This window comes from Schistocerca nitens, chromosome 3 (genome assembly GCF_023898315.1).
Source record: "Schistocerca nitens isolate TAMUIC-IGC-003100 chromosome 3, iqSchNite1.1, whole genome shotgun sequence".
NCBI lineage: Eukaryota > Metazoa > Arthropoda > Insecta > Orthoptera > Acrididae > Schistocerca > Schistocerca nitens.
Genome location: NC_064616.1, coordinates 382,261,828 through 382,280,107, shown reverse-complemented (window position 1 = coordinate 382,280,107; position 18,280 = coordinate 382,261,828). Strand labels below are relative to the sequence as shown.

The window sequence follows — 18,280 nt, the reverse complement described above, 5'->3', positions numbered from 1 at the left end:
CGATTGGTAGGACATGTCCTGAGGCATCAAGGGATCACAAATTTAGCATTGGAGGGCAGCGTGGAGGGTAAAAATCGTAGAGGGAGACCAAGAGATCAATACACTAAGCAGATTCAGAAGGATGTAGGTTGCAGTAGGTACTGGGAGATGAAGAAGCTTGCACAGGATAGAGTAGAATGGAGAGCTGCATCAAACCAGTCTCAGGACTGAAGACCACAACAACAACAACAGTAATCCATAGGTTAAATTCACTTCCAACTAATATTGAGTGATCTGGATATTTCTGTGATACTGACTGTAGACTTTCTTTGAATGATTCTACAACTGTTATGGCAAATTGTGTGGCCAGTAAAACCATCCAATGGTTAACTTAAGTTCATCCACGCTGGTTACTTGCATACAGATAATATTACAATCAGATTCAATTTCCACCTCACCAGACACAGTATTTTTGTCAATTGCAATGAAAACTCCCCCTCCGATGGCACCTAACCTGTCTTTTTCCACGTATGTTCAATGCCTCATTAAATATTTCAGAGTTTTCTATTTCAGGTTACATATAGTTCTCATTTCTGAGTATAATTTGAGTGGAACAGCTTGTCTTTACTTTGTAAGTGATCTGACTTCACTCTCTGTACATTGACTAGTGAGCATTCATCACATGACCTCAAGCTACTGCCTATCCTAAAAAAAGAAACACACAATCTCTGCATGTACTCTGTTACCTGAGTAGCTGCTTCCTTTGTGTCTTGCACCACTGACCTATCACGAGGAGTCCTACAATTCACACCAGATTATGCAGACAAAACCATCACAGAATCAATCAAGCCATCGGTTGAGATCCTCTATTCTGCTCCAAACCTAAGGACCCCAATCAACTCTAGGAACAATGCTGCAAATTGCAAGCCCTGCTTGCACCCTGTGTGAGAGGCCAACACAGCCTTCATCACTTCTGCCAGCTGCTGATACGAACTGAGGATGATCTCAGAACACAAGCAAAAGGTGTCGTTGCTGACAACATGGGACACAACTTGAAGATGACTGCACCCTGCACCCTCAATAGCCCCAGGTAGGGCTTTCTCCACATCTCGGATAAGGCTGCTGACAGAGATACATTGTGCACTTCTTTCTAGCTCTGTAAGCCTTTTTCCTATAGGCTCTATAACACACCCAGCATTGGAGCTCCCAATAAAAAGCAACCCCTTCTGCCATGGTCCTACTTGGTCCCTGCCGAACAAACAGCCACATGTCAACTCACAGGGCGAATGAACGAGGCCAGGTCACAAGGCCAAGCCCCACACTGAGTCTCCACCTTGAGCAACACAACAGTGTTATGGCCGGCCACTCACTCTGTGGTAAGTGAGGATCCCCTGCACCAGGTGCACTGGAAGGTGCCTCACCAGCAGAGCCCATTAGTGAAGCAAGTGACTCCTGGGGTGTCTCTTGCGAAATGCCAGTTCCTCCACTGCCACTACAGCCTGAGGCTGCAGGCTACACATGGCTGGCCACATCCAACAGCGTCTTCAGCTGTTCGTGAACTGCAACCAACTCCTCCTGTGTTCGCACACTTCCTGCTCTCTCCTTGTCCATGCAACCGCTAAAATTCTAATGAATGCAACAGGTAAAAAATAAAACCTGCTGTCTTTTAGACAAGGATCTGCACTAACCAACTTGTTAAAAACAAATGCAGGCTACTAGAGGGAATACTGAGTGTATCGCTGACACTAGTTCCTTGTGTGCAGGCAGACACAAACAGAGGATCTACTCTTGAAGCGGTCCACAAACGGAGGCTGGCCCCTGACAAGGAAAGGAGAGAGTGGGTAGTCACATTAATATATTCAAAACTATGTGACTATGGCACTGCAGGCATCACTAAGCTACACTACAGAAGCTACAAGCTACAAAGGATGAAAAGAAGACATAGAAATGACTCCTGTCACCTTTTGTATACAGATTTGCACTACCAAACTTCTTAAGATCACACAACCTAGCTACTAGAAAACACTGAGACTACTTCACTGAACAATGACAGACAAGGATGATCAGTCGATATCAAATGTCGCCAGCCTAAATAGTGACATCTACTATAGCATCACTAGAAATGGATGAGTGATGTGGATGGTGAACTGCTTGAACTGTTGCTAAATGTTGCAGGCAGACAATCAAACTCTCAACTGCAGCATCATCATTACTTGCGAATCATAATGCAGTCATTTTACTGCAAATAAGTCTGAGGCCGCATTATGTTAAGATTACATTAACTAGTGTAGCCATCTTATTTCTTTGAGCCTCACTTACTGGATAACCATTTGTGTAAATGTTAGTTCAGAAATCTTGGTGAGGTGACCTTCACAACAGACAATTTATCATGTTCATGATCCATTGACTTCTATGGGATCCACAGCTTTCAGCAAACATTGGTCTCAGGTTATTTTGATATTTTAGTTTTTTTGTATTTTCACCCTTGAATTTGTAAATTTACTTATTTCACAAAATATTTTTGTCAGCTTATAACAACACACACACACACACACACACACACACACACACACGCGCGCGCTTGCACTAGGAACATCTGTTGGCGAATTATAACCCAGATGCTGAAGAAGAGGGTAGCTGAAAATATATAGTTTTCTTGCATGAAATGCTTGCTGTAAATGTGAATGCAGGAAATAAAGCACAAATATGTAGCTCAGTGTTTCATAAATCTAAAAACTAGAAATAAATTCATTCAGCCAATATAGAGATATGATGACCAATTTAATCACAATGTGTCAAAATAAACATAAATGGAAAGCATTAGGCTGTCAAGATACGTTCCCAGTACACATTCATTGTCTCAACCTCTCCCCCCTCCCTTCTCCCAAGTCACCTTCATAGGTCTACATTACATTGAAGTACTCGGGTGTAACTCATGATCAAGTACAAACAGTCAGAAATGTGAGAATAAAGTCTGTGAAGAACTTTATTTACATATTTCACTATGTTTAGATGTATAACATGTTTGACTTGTGACAAATAACAGTAAATAACAAGATAGTCACATTCTGCACTGGAAATAAAACTTTCAAATCAGTTTTCTATAGTTAAGTTTATTCATTGCCTTACTCAGTACACAGCACTCTTCACTCCGAACACTGTACAATACATAAAATGTATTTCCATGCCTAGTTAACTAAGTTCCAAAACAATTTATTTTAGTTATGGGAAATGCTGCTTCATTTAACGTGATTTTCCAACCAAAGAATATTTTTCCACATCTGATAAAATGTTTTACACTTACATATGCTCACTTTTTTATTTTTTTATTTTTATGACGAAAGGCATACAGAAATTCTGGAAAGAAGCACAATAAAGCATTAACTTTTACACAAAAAACTACTGCTTGCCATGTGTCTTTAGTAAAATGTTAGTTTCCTCTTTAAATACAGAAAATTTCAAGAGCAGTGGAATGTGAGCTTTTCTTGCACTGTTAATTTCATTCTCAACATTTTGAGAGTAATTTTTTATTGACGCTGAAATATTTCTAGCATATATTTCTTAATATGCCAAAAACATTATTCTCACACTGATAACTGCAGTAGCTTTTACACTCTCTTCATGCAATGCCTGATGAAAATATTTATTATTACATAATATTGTAGAATATCCAGAGTGAAATTGGTTTTTCAGAGCTTGTCTCTTTGCTTTCTTTCTCTTTATTATACCTAGCATAACTTTCATGTTGGAGATGTACTCTGAATTCTACCCTATGAATAAAGAAGAGCTGAAAATGTACTGTTGTTAAAAATAAAAGCTGCACACTTCAAAATAACTTATAAAACAACAACAACCAACCCTGCACAATTATAAATGGTGAACACGCATCTAACAATGACAGCCTGCTGTAAGGACAAAATTTTCAGCTCAGAATTTCTACTATCTTTTTAATGCTACACTACATTTGCAATGTGATTCCACAGCTAAACAGTCAATGGTTATCATGCTGAACGTAATTTTTACATCAAGACTTGCAAATATGGTAAGTGGTAAAATTAGAAACATGTATTCCAGCCTCTCCAACAGTTCCCAAAAACAAAAGTATGCATAAACCATAAAGCAATCAACCATTAATCTGGTGGCCACAGTTAGTGACATCCCCCAAGAAGTTTTAAATACAATTAATCAAACAATTTTATTTTGGTGCTAACTGTGAAGTACATTGAAATAATCTTATTTAAAGCAATAAATGACTCTTCTTAGGAGTAAACAAGAATTTTGAAGACATATGTGCTTCAAAGTTTTTGTTTCCTTGGGAAAAAAATATGACTCATAAATATCACTTCGTAATACCCTTATTTCATTTACTATCACTATGTCATTTACTGGAGGGGCTTCAGTAGGTACATGGCATATTAAGTTGTCCCCATATACATGTTTACAAGTACATTTCCATCCAGCTATGATAAATAGTAAACAGCTGACAAGCTGAAATAACATACCACCAACATATGTTACTCAATTTTAGTGATTTGAAAGAGAATGTAAGTTCTACCAAAATCACAATCAGCATCAACATTTGTAATGCAGTGACATAACCACAAAGAAGCTGTACACTGAACATAAATAAACCACAGAATATATCAAAACAGTTACTGTGTGTAAAATTAATAAATGCACCTTTGATCAACACATCAGTCAACTTAATTTCTTGTTAAGTCGATTCACTGATAAATACATAAGCTATCTTATGTATTTGTTTGACGTGTAAACAATAAATGAAGTTCTTTACAAGAAGTACTATTTACAGTAGTTCAATAAATAACTTAAATTTGTAGGTGAAATTGTAAAGGAAGTTAATAATTAAATAAAAAATGAAAGCCACAGATATACATAAAAGTAATCAAGAAGGCTGCAACAATCAGAAAGAACTGAAGGTCATGGTAGAACAAATGAAACAAAAAATCCTAAGATGCTAGAACCACAGATTTCGTAGATTATATACAGAGAGATGAATCAGGCAATTCACATAGTCTGTGGCAGAGGTTATCACCAAATGATAAAGAATGCAAGATGTAGACGAGAGAGAGAGAGAGAGAGAGAGAGAGAGAGAGAGAGAGAGAGAGAAGCATGGAGGGGGCAATAAGATTATCATTCTTTCTTGGGATCGTGCTTTTAGTGTCATGATAATCCCCTTGGCATCTGGCAAGGCTTTGATGTTTCTTCATTTCTTTTGCTCATTAGGAAGAAACATGTTATTGTGGAAGCCTGATATTACATATTAATTTTGAAGAATGTATGTCTGTCTTACTGTGACCTTCATTTCTTTTCTGTGAGTGCAGTACAGTCAGATTCATGTATAGTGTAATTACTAAATGTGATGTAGAGCAACTCTCTTGAACAGCTACTTAATGTATTGGAGAATGGTACTGATGGTCAAAATGGTAACTTATAACAGTACTGAACACAAATTAACAATTGTTAAATAATGGAGTGACTTTACAATAAACATTATAGAAATATCTTAGGCAACAACATGCAAGTCTATTTTACTCTTAGCCACAAAGTTACGCAAAATGCATGTAAGCAACATATAAGATAAATCTCGAGTAAACCTAATTTGTCTACATGTTCTGATTAAGAGCAGAAAGTAGTTTTCAAAACATTCATGCTAAACACATCAGTCTTGGACACACTGAAAAAAGGCAGAATTAACTTTATAAACCTATATCATCCCCCATCAGTCAACTGTAAAAATATACTTCATTCAATGAATATATATAATCTCGAGTCTGATAATTATGAAAAATAATTTAAGAGAGAGAATACCAGCTGCTCGCAATTAAGACTTTTACGCATCTTTCAGGACATTTTTCCTCTGAAATTAATGGTGATCTATCTTTTGTACTTTGTAATGAACTGTTTGGATGGAATAAATTGTCTACAATGCTGATGCTTCCCCATAACAAAATTAATTTGCAAGCATAGCCTTCATTATTCATCCAGTACCATCACCATGCACTAGTGGCCTTTCATTTATGGTAAACAGGGATATGTTCTTCACTGTATTACGACAGGTAAATGTGGGAGGGGAAAACCACACAAACACACCTCCACAGCATGTTTCACACATCAGCCAAGTCAAATAGGATACTCTTGAACCTAAAATGGCAATGGCAATCACTAACATGGAAGAAACATGTACTAAAAAGGAAAAAAATCTAAGACAAAAGTCGAAAATGATAGAAGAAAGTCGACAATTAAATATGGTGTAACATACATAAAAACACACAATCTTTAAAGAACAGTTCAGCTAAATGGATGGAATTGTTTGATTGGAATGACACCAGTTCCTGCAACAAATGGACAAATAAACATTATACTGTCAGTGATTTTCAATTACAGTGATTCTTTATGGCACTGTGAAGCCAGAATACTTCACCGAATGCTTCACAAGTCACATGGTGAAATATTCATAATTACAAACCACTAACAGAAGTTCATCAATTTTTCTCAGAACACAGCACCCTTTTTCAAAAATGAATTGAAGAATTAATTTTCTCAGCATATACAAAGACTCTTGTTGCCACAGAAATGTACTACTTATTAACCTTAAAAGCATCCCCACAATAATCTATCCTTGCAGTGTTTCCTTGAAATAAATAACATGAAAAGGAAAATAAAATAAAAACATTATAGCTGTGAAGCTGTGTTCTGATGTGAAACTGTAGACTTACATAAAATATAAATTCCAAACATAAAGAAATTGTAAAAAAATTTAAAAAATTACCTACAAGTTGCACAAATGTTGTCCTTAAAATTCAACTGAAAAGAGAGGCTTTTTTAATTTACTTTGTATTATGATACAATAGTTTCTGTGCTTACTAATTATATGCACTATTATCAGAAATGTACAAACACTTAAAAGTAATTACTGCTGGAACAAGAAACTGCTGTTATGTGTGGAGATGGGGGACATTTGCAGCAGTAGATATACTTTCACAAAGCATTTAGACAGACAATGCACAAAGACACAGACTGGGTTTTATGTATACAATCTTTCCAGTGTGTTTACAGTTCAATATGTTTCTGTTCACTGCACCATTTATTTATTAGGCCAGCACCTATTAAAAACATCCACATTATTTAAGCAAGTAAGCAACATGTGGCAACATTCTATACAAAATCAGAGCTATTACAGTATCTTGTGGTTTCACTTACATTATTGACAGTTACTTATGTGAGAGTTTTTTTTACAACTGTAGGATTTATTTCATTGGTCCTTCTTTAGTATTTAGACTAAGGAACGTATCTAATGACAATGTAGCAAGAAAGATTTATTATAGCCAATGAAATATTAGAGAAAAGGCCATATCACCAGTTCCAATACTTCACTTCAGGAAATTATGAGTATAAAATAATACTGGAGACAATGGATACACAGTGTCTGATATACATTCTCATACAGCAAATTTTCCAACATATTTGTACACACTATTTATACAACTTCCAACAACTTTGGTAACCTTTTCATTTAACTAGAATCAAATATCAATTCATGCAATACAATTCTTTGAAATAATCTTCATTTTGTACAATTACCTAGGCTCATAAACTTCTATGAATTTCAACATGTCATCTGCCACCATCTTCTACATAACTGAATGCTTTCTGAGCAACAGAGCACCTCTTTCTGATAATCAGTAATGATGTGATGACACTGAACAGTTTCAACAACTACCGGAAATGACAAAGTAATGATTTAAATATTCAGGAAACATTACACATCACTTATTAATATAATAATACACAATACAATAAGCGGAAATACTGACTTTATCCGCACCTGTGTCTCTCCGATGGCACTGGCTCGCGTAATAATGCATTTACAATACTTAATATTACTCTTAAAGCTCTCTGTCGTCGACGAAACATAACACTAGATTTTTTTTTTTTTTTTAATAAATGTCATAAACAAAACTTAAAAACTTCATCTCTCGACAAGGATGGAGGTAGCATAGGATTCATAGTGGGCATTTCTGATGATTCGACAGTAACACTACACTCTTTAACAGTTCTGAGAATCGACTGGTTTTTCCTTTTTAACACTTTGTACAACACAGATAAATGAGTTAATAATGAGATTCAGTTCTGCTGATGATTTAGTTTTTGAAGTTCAAGAAATACCTAACATTCAAAATGCAATAAAAGAGTTACAATATCACTGTCTGACTTATCAACTGACGCTTCAAAACTCTACACACATTTTATTAGAAAAGAACAGAGTTTGTCCATGGAAATTCTACCAAATATTATACAAATTTTGTAAGCTGCAGCAGCAAAGGTACTACAGCTCATTATACTCCAGTCACAGTGACCGGTCATTAAACATTTGCTTAAGATAAGTCCAATTGCTTGGACATATTTTTATATCTTAAAACAAACTCTAGTTTACAGTGTCTTATAAAACATCAACTCCTACCATGTTACTGATAATTTTAGACTTGATGTAGTTGTGTACATTTTAAATAAAATATCAGTTATACAGTATCTTGTCAATACAATGACTCAGAAATGTACATCTTGTAGGGTTATGTGATCTTCTGGAAGCAGAACCAAACATATGGACACGATGCAAGCAAGTCACTCAGTACATTTCTTAACAATCTGGCAAATAACACAGCCACACACAGTCAAGCAATGTCCACAGCAATTTATGTGTGTGGGTGTCTTGTAGTGTAATATCAAGATTTGGGTAACTCAGATTCAATTCGGCGTTCTGTTGCTACCGACAATAAGTTGTTGAACTCCATCTCGAGCATCTGCCGTGCCTGCAAGGAAATTTAAGAAACATTTTAAGAATCATATACAATTTACTGACTAACAAGTGTCAAAAGGCAAACATATTTATTCATTTTGTTCAAACTTGATGTTTGTGAAGTGTTATTGTGAAGTAAGCAAATGTCCTTTTTCAATCCACAATGGCCTATCATTATTCATGGGTATTTGTAAATAGTAGCAGCTACAGCTGCCAATAAACTAGCTCTGATAAACACTTTTTTAATAAGACTACATGTTCATGTCAAGTATTAAGCTTTCAAGAATTTCCAACATATCAGACTGGAATACAGTACTTGTAACACACAGTTGTACAAACAAGAAATGAAGAAATTTGTTAGTTTATATGGCCACTACTGACATATATATATATATATATATATATATAAAAACAAAGATGATGTGACTTACCGAATGAAAGTGCTGGCAGGTCGACAGACACACAAACGAACACAAACATACACACAAAATTCAAGCTTTCGCAACAAACTGTTGCCTCATCAGGAAAGAGGGAAGGAGAGGGAAAGACGAAAGGATGTGGGTTTTAAGGGAGAAGGTAAGGAGTCATTCCAATCCCGGGAGCGGAAAGACCTACCTTAGGGGGAAAAAAGGACGGGTATACACTCGCACACACACACATATCCATCCACACATATACAGGGATATGTGTGTGTGTGCGCGCGAGTGTATACCCGTCCTTTTTTCCCCCTAAGGTAGGTCTTTCCGCTCCCGGGATTGGAATGACTCCTTACCTTCTCCCTTAAAACCCACATCCTTTCGTCTTTCCCTCTCCTTCCCTCTTTCCTGATGAGGCAACAGTTTGTTGCGAAAGCTTGAATTTTGTGTGTATGTTTGTGTTCGTTTGTGTGTCTGTCGACCTGCCAGCACTTTCATTTGGTAAGTCACATCATCTTTGTTTTTAGATATATTTTTCCTACGTGGAATGTTTCCCTCTATTATAACCTATCATTTATATATATATAACAGAGGGAAAGATTCCACGTGGAAAAAATATAAGCTTTTCCACTCCCGGGATTGGAATGACTCCTTACCCTCTCCCTTAAAACCCACATCCTTTCGTCTTTCCCTCTCCTTCCCTCTTTCCTGACGAGGCAACAGTTTGTTGCGAAAGTTTGAATTTTGTGTGTATATTTGTGTTTGTTTGTGTGTCTATCGACCTGCCAGCGCGTGTGTATATATATATATATATATATATATATATATATATATATATATATATATATATATATATATATGAATGACTGTAATGACAACAATGATGAATCTTTGACTGTGCTGCATTATTACCACATGACAATTTACTTCTTATGGAAGACAGTGTGATATTCACATGTAATCTAAATCAATGGTTGTGAACAATGTGTTGGACAGTTCAGTAAGCCAGATGGAGTTTTCCACAAGCTAGCAGTCTGCCATCCTCCTTGAATTAAAAAAAAAAAAAAAAAAAATGTTTTGGATCACCAGTCATTCGACAACTGCAGCTGCCTGACACGTAGTTCAGAACATACAAATGCACACAGATTTTTCCACCACTTATTTTCTTAGTCTTAGTTATGATCTGTGACAGTCTGCCCTTCAGCTTTCAGCTTTGCCCTCACTTTTGGTATTGTCGGCATTATCATATACAATCTTTTACACACTGTCACAATCTTTGATGATTTGAGTCACTCCCAACACACCGGAAATATTAATCATGCACATCATTTAACAACAAATTTTCTACCACGTAGGGACATTGCACTGATGAAGTTCAGAAAGCAGCCCTGTGTACAGTGAGTAACTTGGGATCAGAGCTACATCAGGAGAGATATTTCAAGGCAATGTCTGTGCAACCAAAATGCAGCACATATTGTCACTCCTTGTTGGATCATTACTACTTATACAAATTATTATTATCATCATACAAAGACACAGGACATCAAAGAAACCTTATGCAACTATAACAGTTACACTGCTCTTGCAGTTATCTTGTTACTACAAAATTTGCATAATCATACATGGAATGGAATGCGATTCTGCCTGGCAATCTACGCAAACAGGGATGAGAAGTAAAGAGACAGTGTAGACTTACTGCCAGCACCTCACTGCTGAATGTCAAGAAGCAGACGTAACCAGAAACTTGGAAGGGGAGAAATTCTGGGAATAAGTACTTCTCGGTCAGCAATACCGCCCATCACACACGGAATACTTTGAACCACTGTAACACAGCATCTGTTCTACATGTTCAAGGCAACCCTGAGCAAAATACTAAGCTGAGTCACAATAATGATTAATTTACTGACTGTGCTTCAAACTCACGAACCAGTAGGAGGAGGATTAGAGGTGACTACTAATTTTATGATAGTTATCAAGGGAATTTCTTACTGAAAACAAATGCAGTTTTTTATGACAGTTGGAATGTGTGGAGTTTGTTAAAAACTGTCAAATTTAAGAAAGCCAAAAATTATAGGTTAAAAAATGTCAGTTTACTGACAGTGAATGTTGGCCAGGATGATTGTGAAACTGAAAAAGTGTTGTCAGGCCGTTTCCAATCTATGCAATTCAGAGAAGCTTGAGGGGGTGGGAAACAATGTGTATGTGAAGCAGTCATTGAAGTAGAGCTTTGATGTTCAGTGGCATGCTCCCTTGAAAAGGCTGTACAGCAATTAAAGTACATGTAGTATATGACAAGACCACTTTCACATATGGTTCTGCTTCTGATGGAGAGGACACACTACTGATAGGACAGGAATAGGATGTAGCGTGTGGATGCAATGGACAAGTCTTGCACCTAGACTTCCAAATGTGTTTGAACTATGTGGCAAAGGTTTGGAAGTTGGACTGGCATAAGAATGGACCAATACACTTTATAGATTGATTTGGTGGCAGAAACCACTTTGGGAGAGGTAGGATTCCTCATTTCAGTGTACAATTATTTGTACAGGCCTCTGATTCCCCAACCACCCCCATGAACTGGCTGCAAAGAAACACCTCCCTCATCAGTGGCGTAGCGTGAGGCGAGACTTTGAGACTTCGTCTCCCATGTATTCATGCTTAAAAAAGATGCAATAGTAATTAATAATAAAAATATAAAGAACTTTCTACTAAGAGCACTAAATGTGGGAAGACATCAGTTTTGTAGCCCGTGCCGCCGCACTCATGAGTATTGGTGTATCTGCCTGCTTGAGACTCGACTGCTCTCAGTCTCTGCCTCCCTTCCCTTACCTGGCTGTGTGCGCCTGAGTGTTCTCGGCTCCCCTCCACTTCCCCAAAGGCCGGTGCGCTGCACTTGCTAGCAGGTATCGAGACTAGTCTCTGTCGCTCCTATGCTGGCTTTTAACACGGAAGTGAACAGTCGCGCGGTTTGTGTTCATAGCCATTCTTGGGTGAGTTTAGTGCATATTTTCGTTGTGTCGCCAACATGAGTGAGCCAGCAACTGTACACCTTATAGAATTTTTATTGAAAACGCCTTTTTCTACATTAACGTACGAAAAAAAGTGCGAATTGAAGGACAAACGACCTACTCCTATACTCAGGGCAGTTTTAAGTGAAGCCAAATAAAAACGCACTTTTCAGACAGCCTGGTACGAAAAGTATGCTTTACTGACTGCAAATGCAGTTAATAACAGATTATATTGTTATATATGTCTTCTGTTTGGTGGTGAAAAGGAATGATGCAAAGAGGGCATTTGTACAATAAAGAACTTTGACAGGAAAACACAAAAACATCAGCCATCAAAACGTCACCTGCAGAACAAAGAATCATTTCAGTTATTGGGAAAAAGTAGAACTGAGCACGCCCTTTCTGAAGCCGCTCATCTGACAGCGATAAAATACAACCAACAAGTTGCATCCAGCAGTATAAATAAATAATACTACACATTGATCTTGCCAAAAGCCGAGAAGCGATTCTTCTTAGTGTTGTAGCTCTCTGGGGCACTCTGGGATGCACTCTGGGTGCCCTGTGTGCACAGTAGATACATAAGTACTTAAAGAATGTGTATAGGGTGGTTTTGGTGTGGGGTTGGTGGGTGGGTTTCTTGTTTTTTTAATTGTGTTAGAATATTTCTTATCTTTGCGTGTCATTTTCTTATCTATTATACACTGTGTGTGCGATGTGAATACACAGTGTTAATAAGTGCTTAAAGAAGTATATGTAGGGTGGTTTTGGTGTGGGGTTGGTGGGTGGGCATTTTACTCTTGTAGTTGGACTTAGAGTTTTTCACTGGCTGTGCGCCTCCGGCACCGCTATATATATTTACTTAGCTCGTGTTGCTGGAAAATCAAGTTGGAGATAAGGATTGCGCAACTTCCGGTTGTGGTTGCGCAGTAGCTGCCTTGTTAAGAGTGAGTGCTTAAGAGAGAACGGTCATTCGGCAGCAACACGGGCAGCAAGACTGGCTCGTCTTATTCAGGCAATTGTATTTCTTTGTAAACAAGAACTAGCCTTTCGCAGCCATCGAGAAGACGAATCCTCCAGCAACAAAGGTAACTATCTGGAATTGTTGGATTTACTAGCTCAAGGAGAGCAGTTAATCCGAGACCATCTGTCATCATCCTCAACCTTTAAAGGAACGTCTTCAGATATACATAATGATGTAATAGAAATGATAACTCTGGCAGTTAATGAGAAAATAAAATCTGAAATTAAGGAGTGCAATTTCATTTCGATTCAGGCTGATGAAACATTAGACGTATCATGTAAGAGTCAAATGAGTATAATATTCAGGTACTGTATTGCAGACAAAATTGAGGAAAGATTCGTTGGATCTTAAGATGTTTCTGGGGATGAAACTGCTGAAGGTTTGTCAAATATTGTTCATGCAGTATTGAAAGAATGGAACGTGAAAGGAAAAGTGGTTAGTCAAACATATGATGACGCTTCAGTAATGGTGGGCAGAGAAAGAGGACTACAACAATTGGTGAAACAGTTCTGTCCCTATGCGCTGTTTCTTCATTTTTACGCACACCAACTGAATGTGGTACTGTTACATGCCTCCAAAATCATACGACAAGTATGCATGTTTGTAAGTGATCTTACTGCATTCCATTCGTTTTTCAGCAAATCATCAAAACGAACTGTATTGCTAACTGAGACAGGATTTAAACTGCCACATGCAAGCAACACTCGCTGGAACTTTCGTTCCAGGCCAGTTTCAACATCTAGTCATTTCTCAGGACTATATAGTGTTTTTAATTATATATTTGATGATACAGACTCTCAGTGGGACCCAGAATCTTTGAGCTGTGCTTTGGGAATGAAAAGACAGATGGATGATCCTACGTTTGTCTACTTGCTTTGTTCTACAGTGGGTGCTTTGTTTATGTTGACCATCTCTTTAATGTTATTCAGTCAAAATATGTCAGTATAACTGCTTGCCATGATGAAATAAGAACTGTTTTGAGAAACTTACGACAGTTAAGAATGGAAACATTCGTTGATGAATGCATTAAATGCAGCTTGTGTTTGAATGGCAGCTTATCATTCTGTGACAGTCAAAAGACATCTCTCAGGTCACTAACTTACGAGATACTGTATTTGCAAATTGTTCAGATGGAAAGAAGGTTTCAAGACTTTCCCCAAATTCAGCTTGTTGAACTTTTGAACAAAAAGTGTTTCCCGAACTATGAAAAAGAATCATTCCATGTATGAAAAAGAATTCCCAAAGTTGAAACTGCTTCAATTATTGGAACAGTACCCTTTTTTCAAACAAGAACAAGTTGTAAATGAACTGTGTAACATATACGCTGCTGAGAAAAAACACTTATCTCCAAGAATCCTCTTAAAGTACATTGTCAACAATGATTTAGATTCTGTTTATGAAGAAACAACGAAGTTCCTGCATTTAGTTTTGACCCTACCAGCAACTACAGGAAGCAGTGAACGAAGCATGAGTACTCTTAAATGAGTTAAGAATTATTTAAGGAATTCAATGTCCAACATACAGCTGTCGTGTTTGAGCACGTTAGCAATAGAATAGTCACTACTTGGAGAGCTATCCAGTGGTCAGATCTTTGTAAACCGAGTTATAGACTTATTCGTGGAAGGAAAAGACAGGTGCATTGTACTTGTGTACAAGAAAATGTAAGTGCTTCTTCTCTTGCTGCTGGAGTTCTACCAATTTGTCATCGTTTCTTGAACAAGTTATTATTATTATTATTATTATTATTATTATTATTATTATTTGTTGCGGTGGTAGTGGTAGTAGTAGTAGTTGTTGTTGTTTTATTTGCATTTTGTTTCATTTGTTTAAAGTATTGTTTATTGTACTATTTTGTCTCCCTATAGTAACTGCAGTCTCCCCAACCTTTCCAACCACGCTATGTCACTGTCCCCCATTACCAAATATCATCCCAGAATGAAATAACTTAACAAAAGCTCCAACATGGCTTCACTGTTAATGCTTCTCGTATGTGATATGTGATTCAGAAGTTTCACTAAATTAACAAAGAAATACATATGGCCTTTCTGCACTACAACAGGGTTTTCGATTGAGTAAATAGGATTCTGATTTTGCTAATAATGCAAGGGAAAGGACTAACATATCATCTAGTATTTTACATCCAAACTTGATATGGTGGAACAAAAATACCATTACAAAAAGGGAAAATACATGAAGAATATATCACCCAACAGAGAGTTGTGACAAGGAAGCAATCTGCTTCTCACTGTGTATGCTGATCTGTTAATATGTACTGGTTGGTAGTTAAAGCATCCCAATGGAGCTCACTCAATCTTGAGACACTTTAAAACATTTTTATTAGCTGATCAAAGAATAACAAACAATCAGATAATAATATCTGGTTTCATACCTTATGTCGTTAATATATTTTTAAAAATGCATGAATAAAATAAACTCAGTGACATTTGCTGGAAAATAACCAGTGTGAATTCTATAAGTCCTGACAATTGTGTACATTTAAGTTTTCTGGGTTGTGTACATTTTAGTTTTCTGGGTTGTGACATTGCAGAGAACTTGACAAATGATACTGATATGAAAATGAAATTCAAGGTTTGTGCTGTATGAAACAAAGACAATCCTGTCCCTGACATAAAGGTTAGAGGAACAGTTGGTGATTGTGAGAAAAGATGAAAAACCTTTTTTTCTATTTCTGATAAAAAATATTGTGATCCTAGTTGTATTTTGAGTGCTGAATTGAAAACTGTTTTTGGTTTTTTTCTGTCAGGGATAGTTTATGAGTAATCGCAATTTTATTTCTCTTTTCAGTTCCTGATATAGTGCAGCAAACGTGAGGTGAAATTCGTCAAACAAATGCACATCTTTATGATGTTATAAGTTCATCACATTAATGGAGGGTGGGATCTAACATATAACACAGTAACCTTTGTGTATACACATTAAAGCATTTATTTGACATGAGAAATTACAGAAAATTGACAAACAATGAGCCACTGCATTGTAATGCACATCACTTTTTTCTCTTGTATTGTGAATCTTTCTTCTCTCGAATGATATTCCAGCAATAATCTGCTAACATAGAAGGTACCCACTTCCCTTCATAGCGCCTTTCTATGGTAGAAATGTCTTTATGGAATCTTTCCCCATGTTCATCCGATACGTCACTACAACTCTCTGTGAAGTAGTCCAGATGAGAGTCCATCATATGTACCTTCAAAGACATATTGCACCCCAAATCCTGATATGCTTTGATCATATCCTTCACCATTTCATTGTAGTTAGTAGCTCTTCTTCTTCCAAGGAAGTTTTCCGACACCATCTTGAAACAGTCCCATACGTTTTTTCTTTACCAGTTAAACATGCTTCAAAATTTGCATCTTTCTGCAGCTCCCTGATTTGTGGGCCCACACATACATCTTCCTTTATTTGTGCAGCTGAAAGATGGTGGAATTTGGTAGCTAGATATGCAAACCCACAGCCTGTTGGATCCATGGCCTTCACGAATTGTTTCATCAGGCCAAGTTTGATGTGAAGTGGTGGAAGCTACCAGACTTTCACGTTGTACATTCTTTTCGCCAACTTTCCATCTTCGCCTAGGCCATTTCGTTTTCACGTAGTCAGAATTTCGGTCTCGACTATCTCACTCGCAAAGAAAACATACTTTGTGTAGCCTTGTTGCATTCCCAGTACCATAGCAATTACCTTGAAATCTGCACATATTTTCCATTTGTGTTCATTGTATTTTAATGAATTTAGCTCCTTTGTACGAATTCGTAATTCTCTTTTGTCAAACTAGTGTAAGGTACTGGAACAGAGGGTATTTTATTTCCGTTGTGGAGCAAAACACCCTTCAGACTTGTTTTCGGTGCATCTATGAAAAGTCTCCACTCCTGTGAAATATAGGTGAAGTTCAGCACTTTCATCAGGCCAGCAACGTCTTTGCAAAACGTCAGTGTTTCGTCAGTTGAAAAATAAGAAATAAAGGCATGTTCTCTGTGCCTGAACACACTGATTTTAGTACTTTGGTGCAGTAGATTATACTCTTGTAATCTTGAACCAAGCAGCTGCGCCTTTTGGTTACTTAGTCCTAGATCACGTACTAAATCATTTAAATCTGCCTGTGTTAACAAATGTGGTGATGACTCACTTGTGCAGTGATATAAAGAATCATCATCTGTGATTTCTTCAGTACTACTTATTTCACTGTCACTCGGAATTTGACCTCGGGCTCTTGAAGGTACTGGAAGGTTGTCGGAATGCTGCACTGGCATTCTCGCTAAAGGCACATCTGGGTAAACAATGTGCCTCTTCGACTTTTTCTTTGTAAAACCCTGAATTTTTGCTAGACAGAAATAACAATCAGTGACATGGTCCTTAGGCTCCCTCCACACCTTGGGAACAGCAAACAACGCCACATTCTCTTTACCTTTCCACCACTGAATTAGTTTGCAGTAACATGTAGCACAACAGAAATGTGGTGTCCATTCTTTATCTTGGTCTCCTACCTCTACTCCAAAGTAATGTTTGTATGTTTTTCTTTATGACTGAAGAAATTTTCTTCCTATTTCTGGCAAAAGTGAACTTCCCACAGATGTAGCAGAAGTTGTCCGGCTTATATCAACATCCACGACGACGTAGCATTTGTGCAAATTTAAAAGTACCACTCTGGTAATACACCTGTATTAAATTAATAGTAGGGAACTAGAGGAACGCTGATGTGTAAAAACAAGCAGTCGTTTTACCTTCAGCACCAGGCTCAATCAGTTTACACACAGGAACTAAAAGATTCAACAGTGCTCGGAAATATGACACACAGTTACTTGTCAGCCAAAACACCCACTCGTTAAGACTGACACAAATTGCGGCTAACACCACTGTTGTAAACTCGATGCATCTGCCCCTAGGAGGCGTGAAGCTTTACTGCGGAGGCAGCGACCGGCTGTCGCCGTTCGAGTTAATGAGATGTTTCAGGTGGTCTTAATGACATAGGTGTGGCGGGGGATAACCTAATGATGTCTGATTCTTCCCACCTGCTGTTGCA

At 37.4% G+C, this 18,280-nt stretch overlaps 1 protein-coding gene across 1 annotated transcript in view; it reads right to left on the bottom strand.

The window, feature by feature from the left end:
* Positions 1-2,939: 2,939 nt before the first annotated feature.
* LOC126249243 (liprin-alpha-1) overlaps positions 2,940-18,280 on the bottom strand; it is a 401,613-nt gene continuing 386,272 nt past the window's right edge. The window contains exon 26 of the mRNA XM_049950901.1: positions 2,940-8,810. Within this exon, the coding sequence (XP_049806858.1) occupies positions 8,724-8,810 (87 nt within the window). The 3' untranslated portion in view covers positions 2,940-8,723. The remainder of the gene's footprint in view (positions 8,811-18,280) is intronic.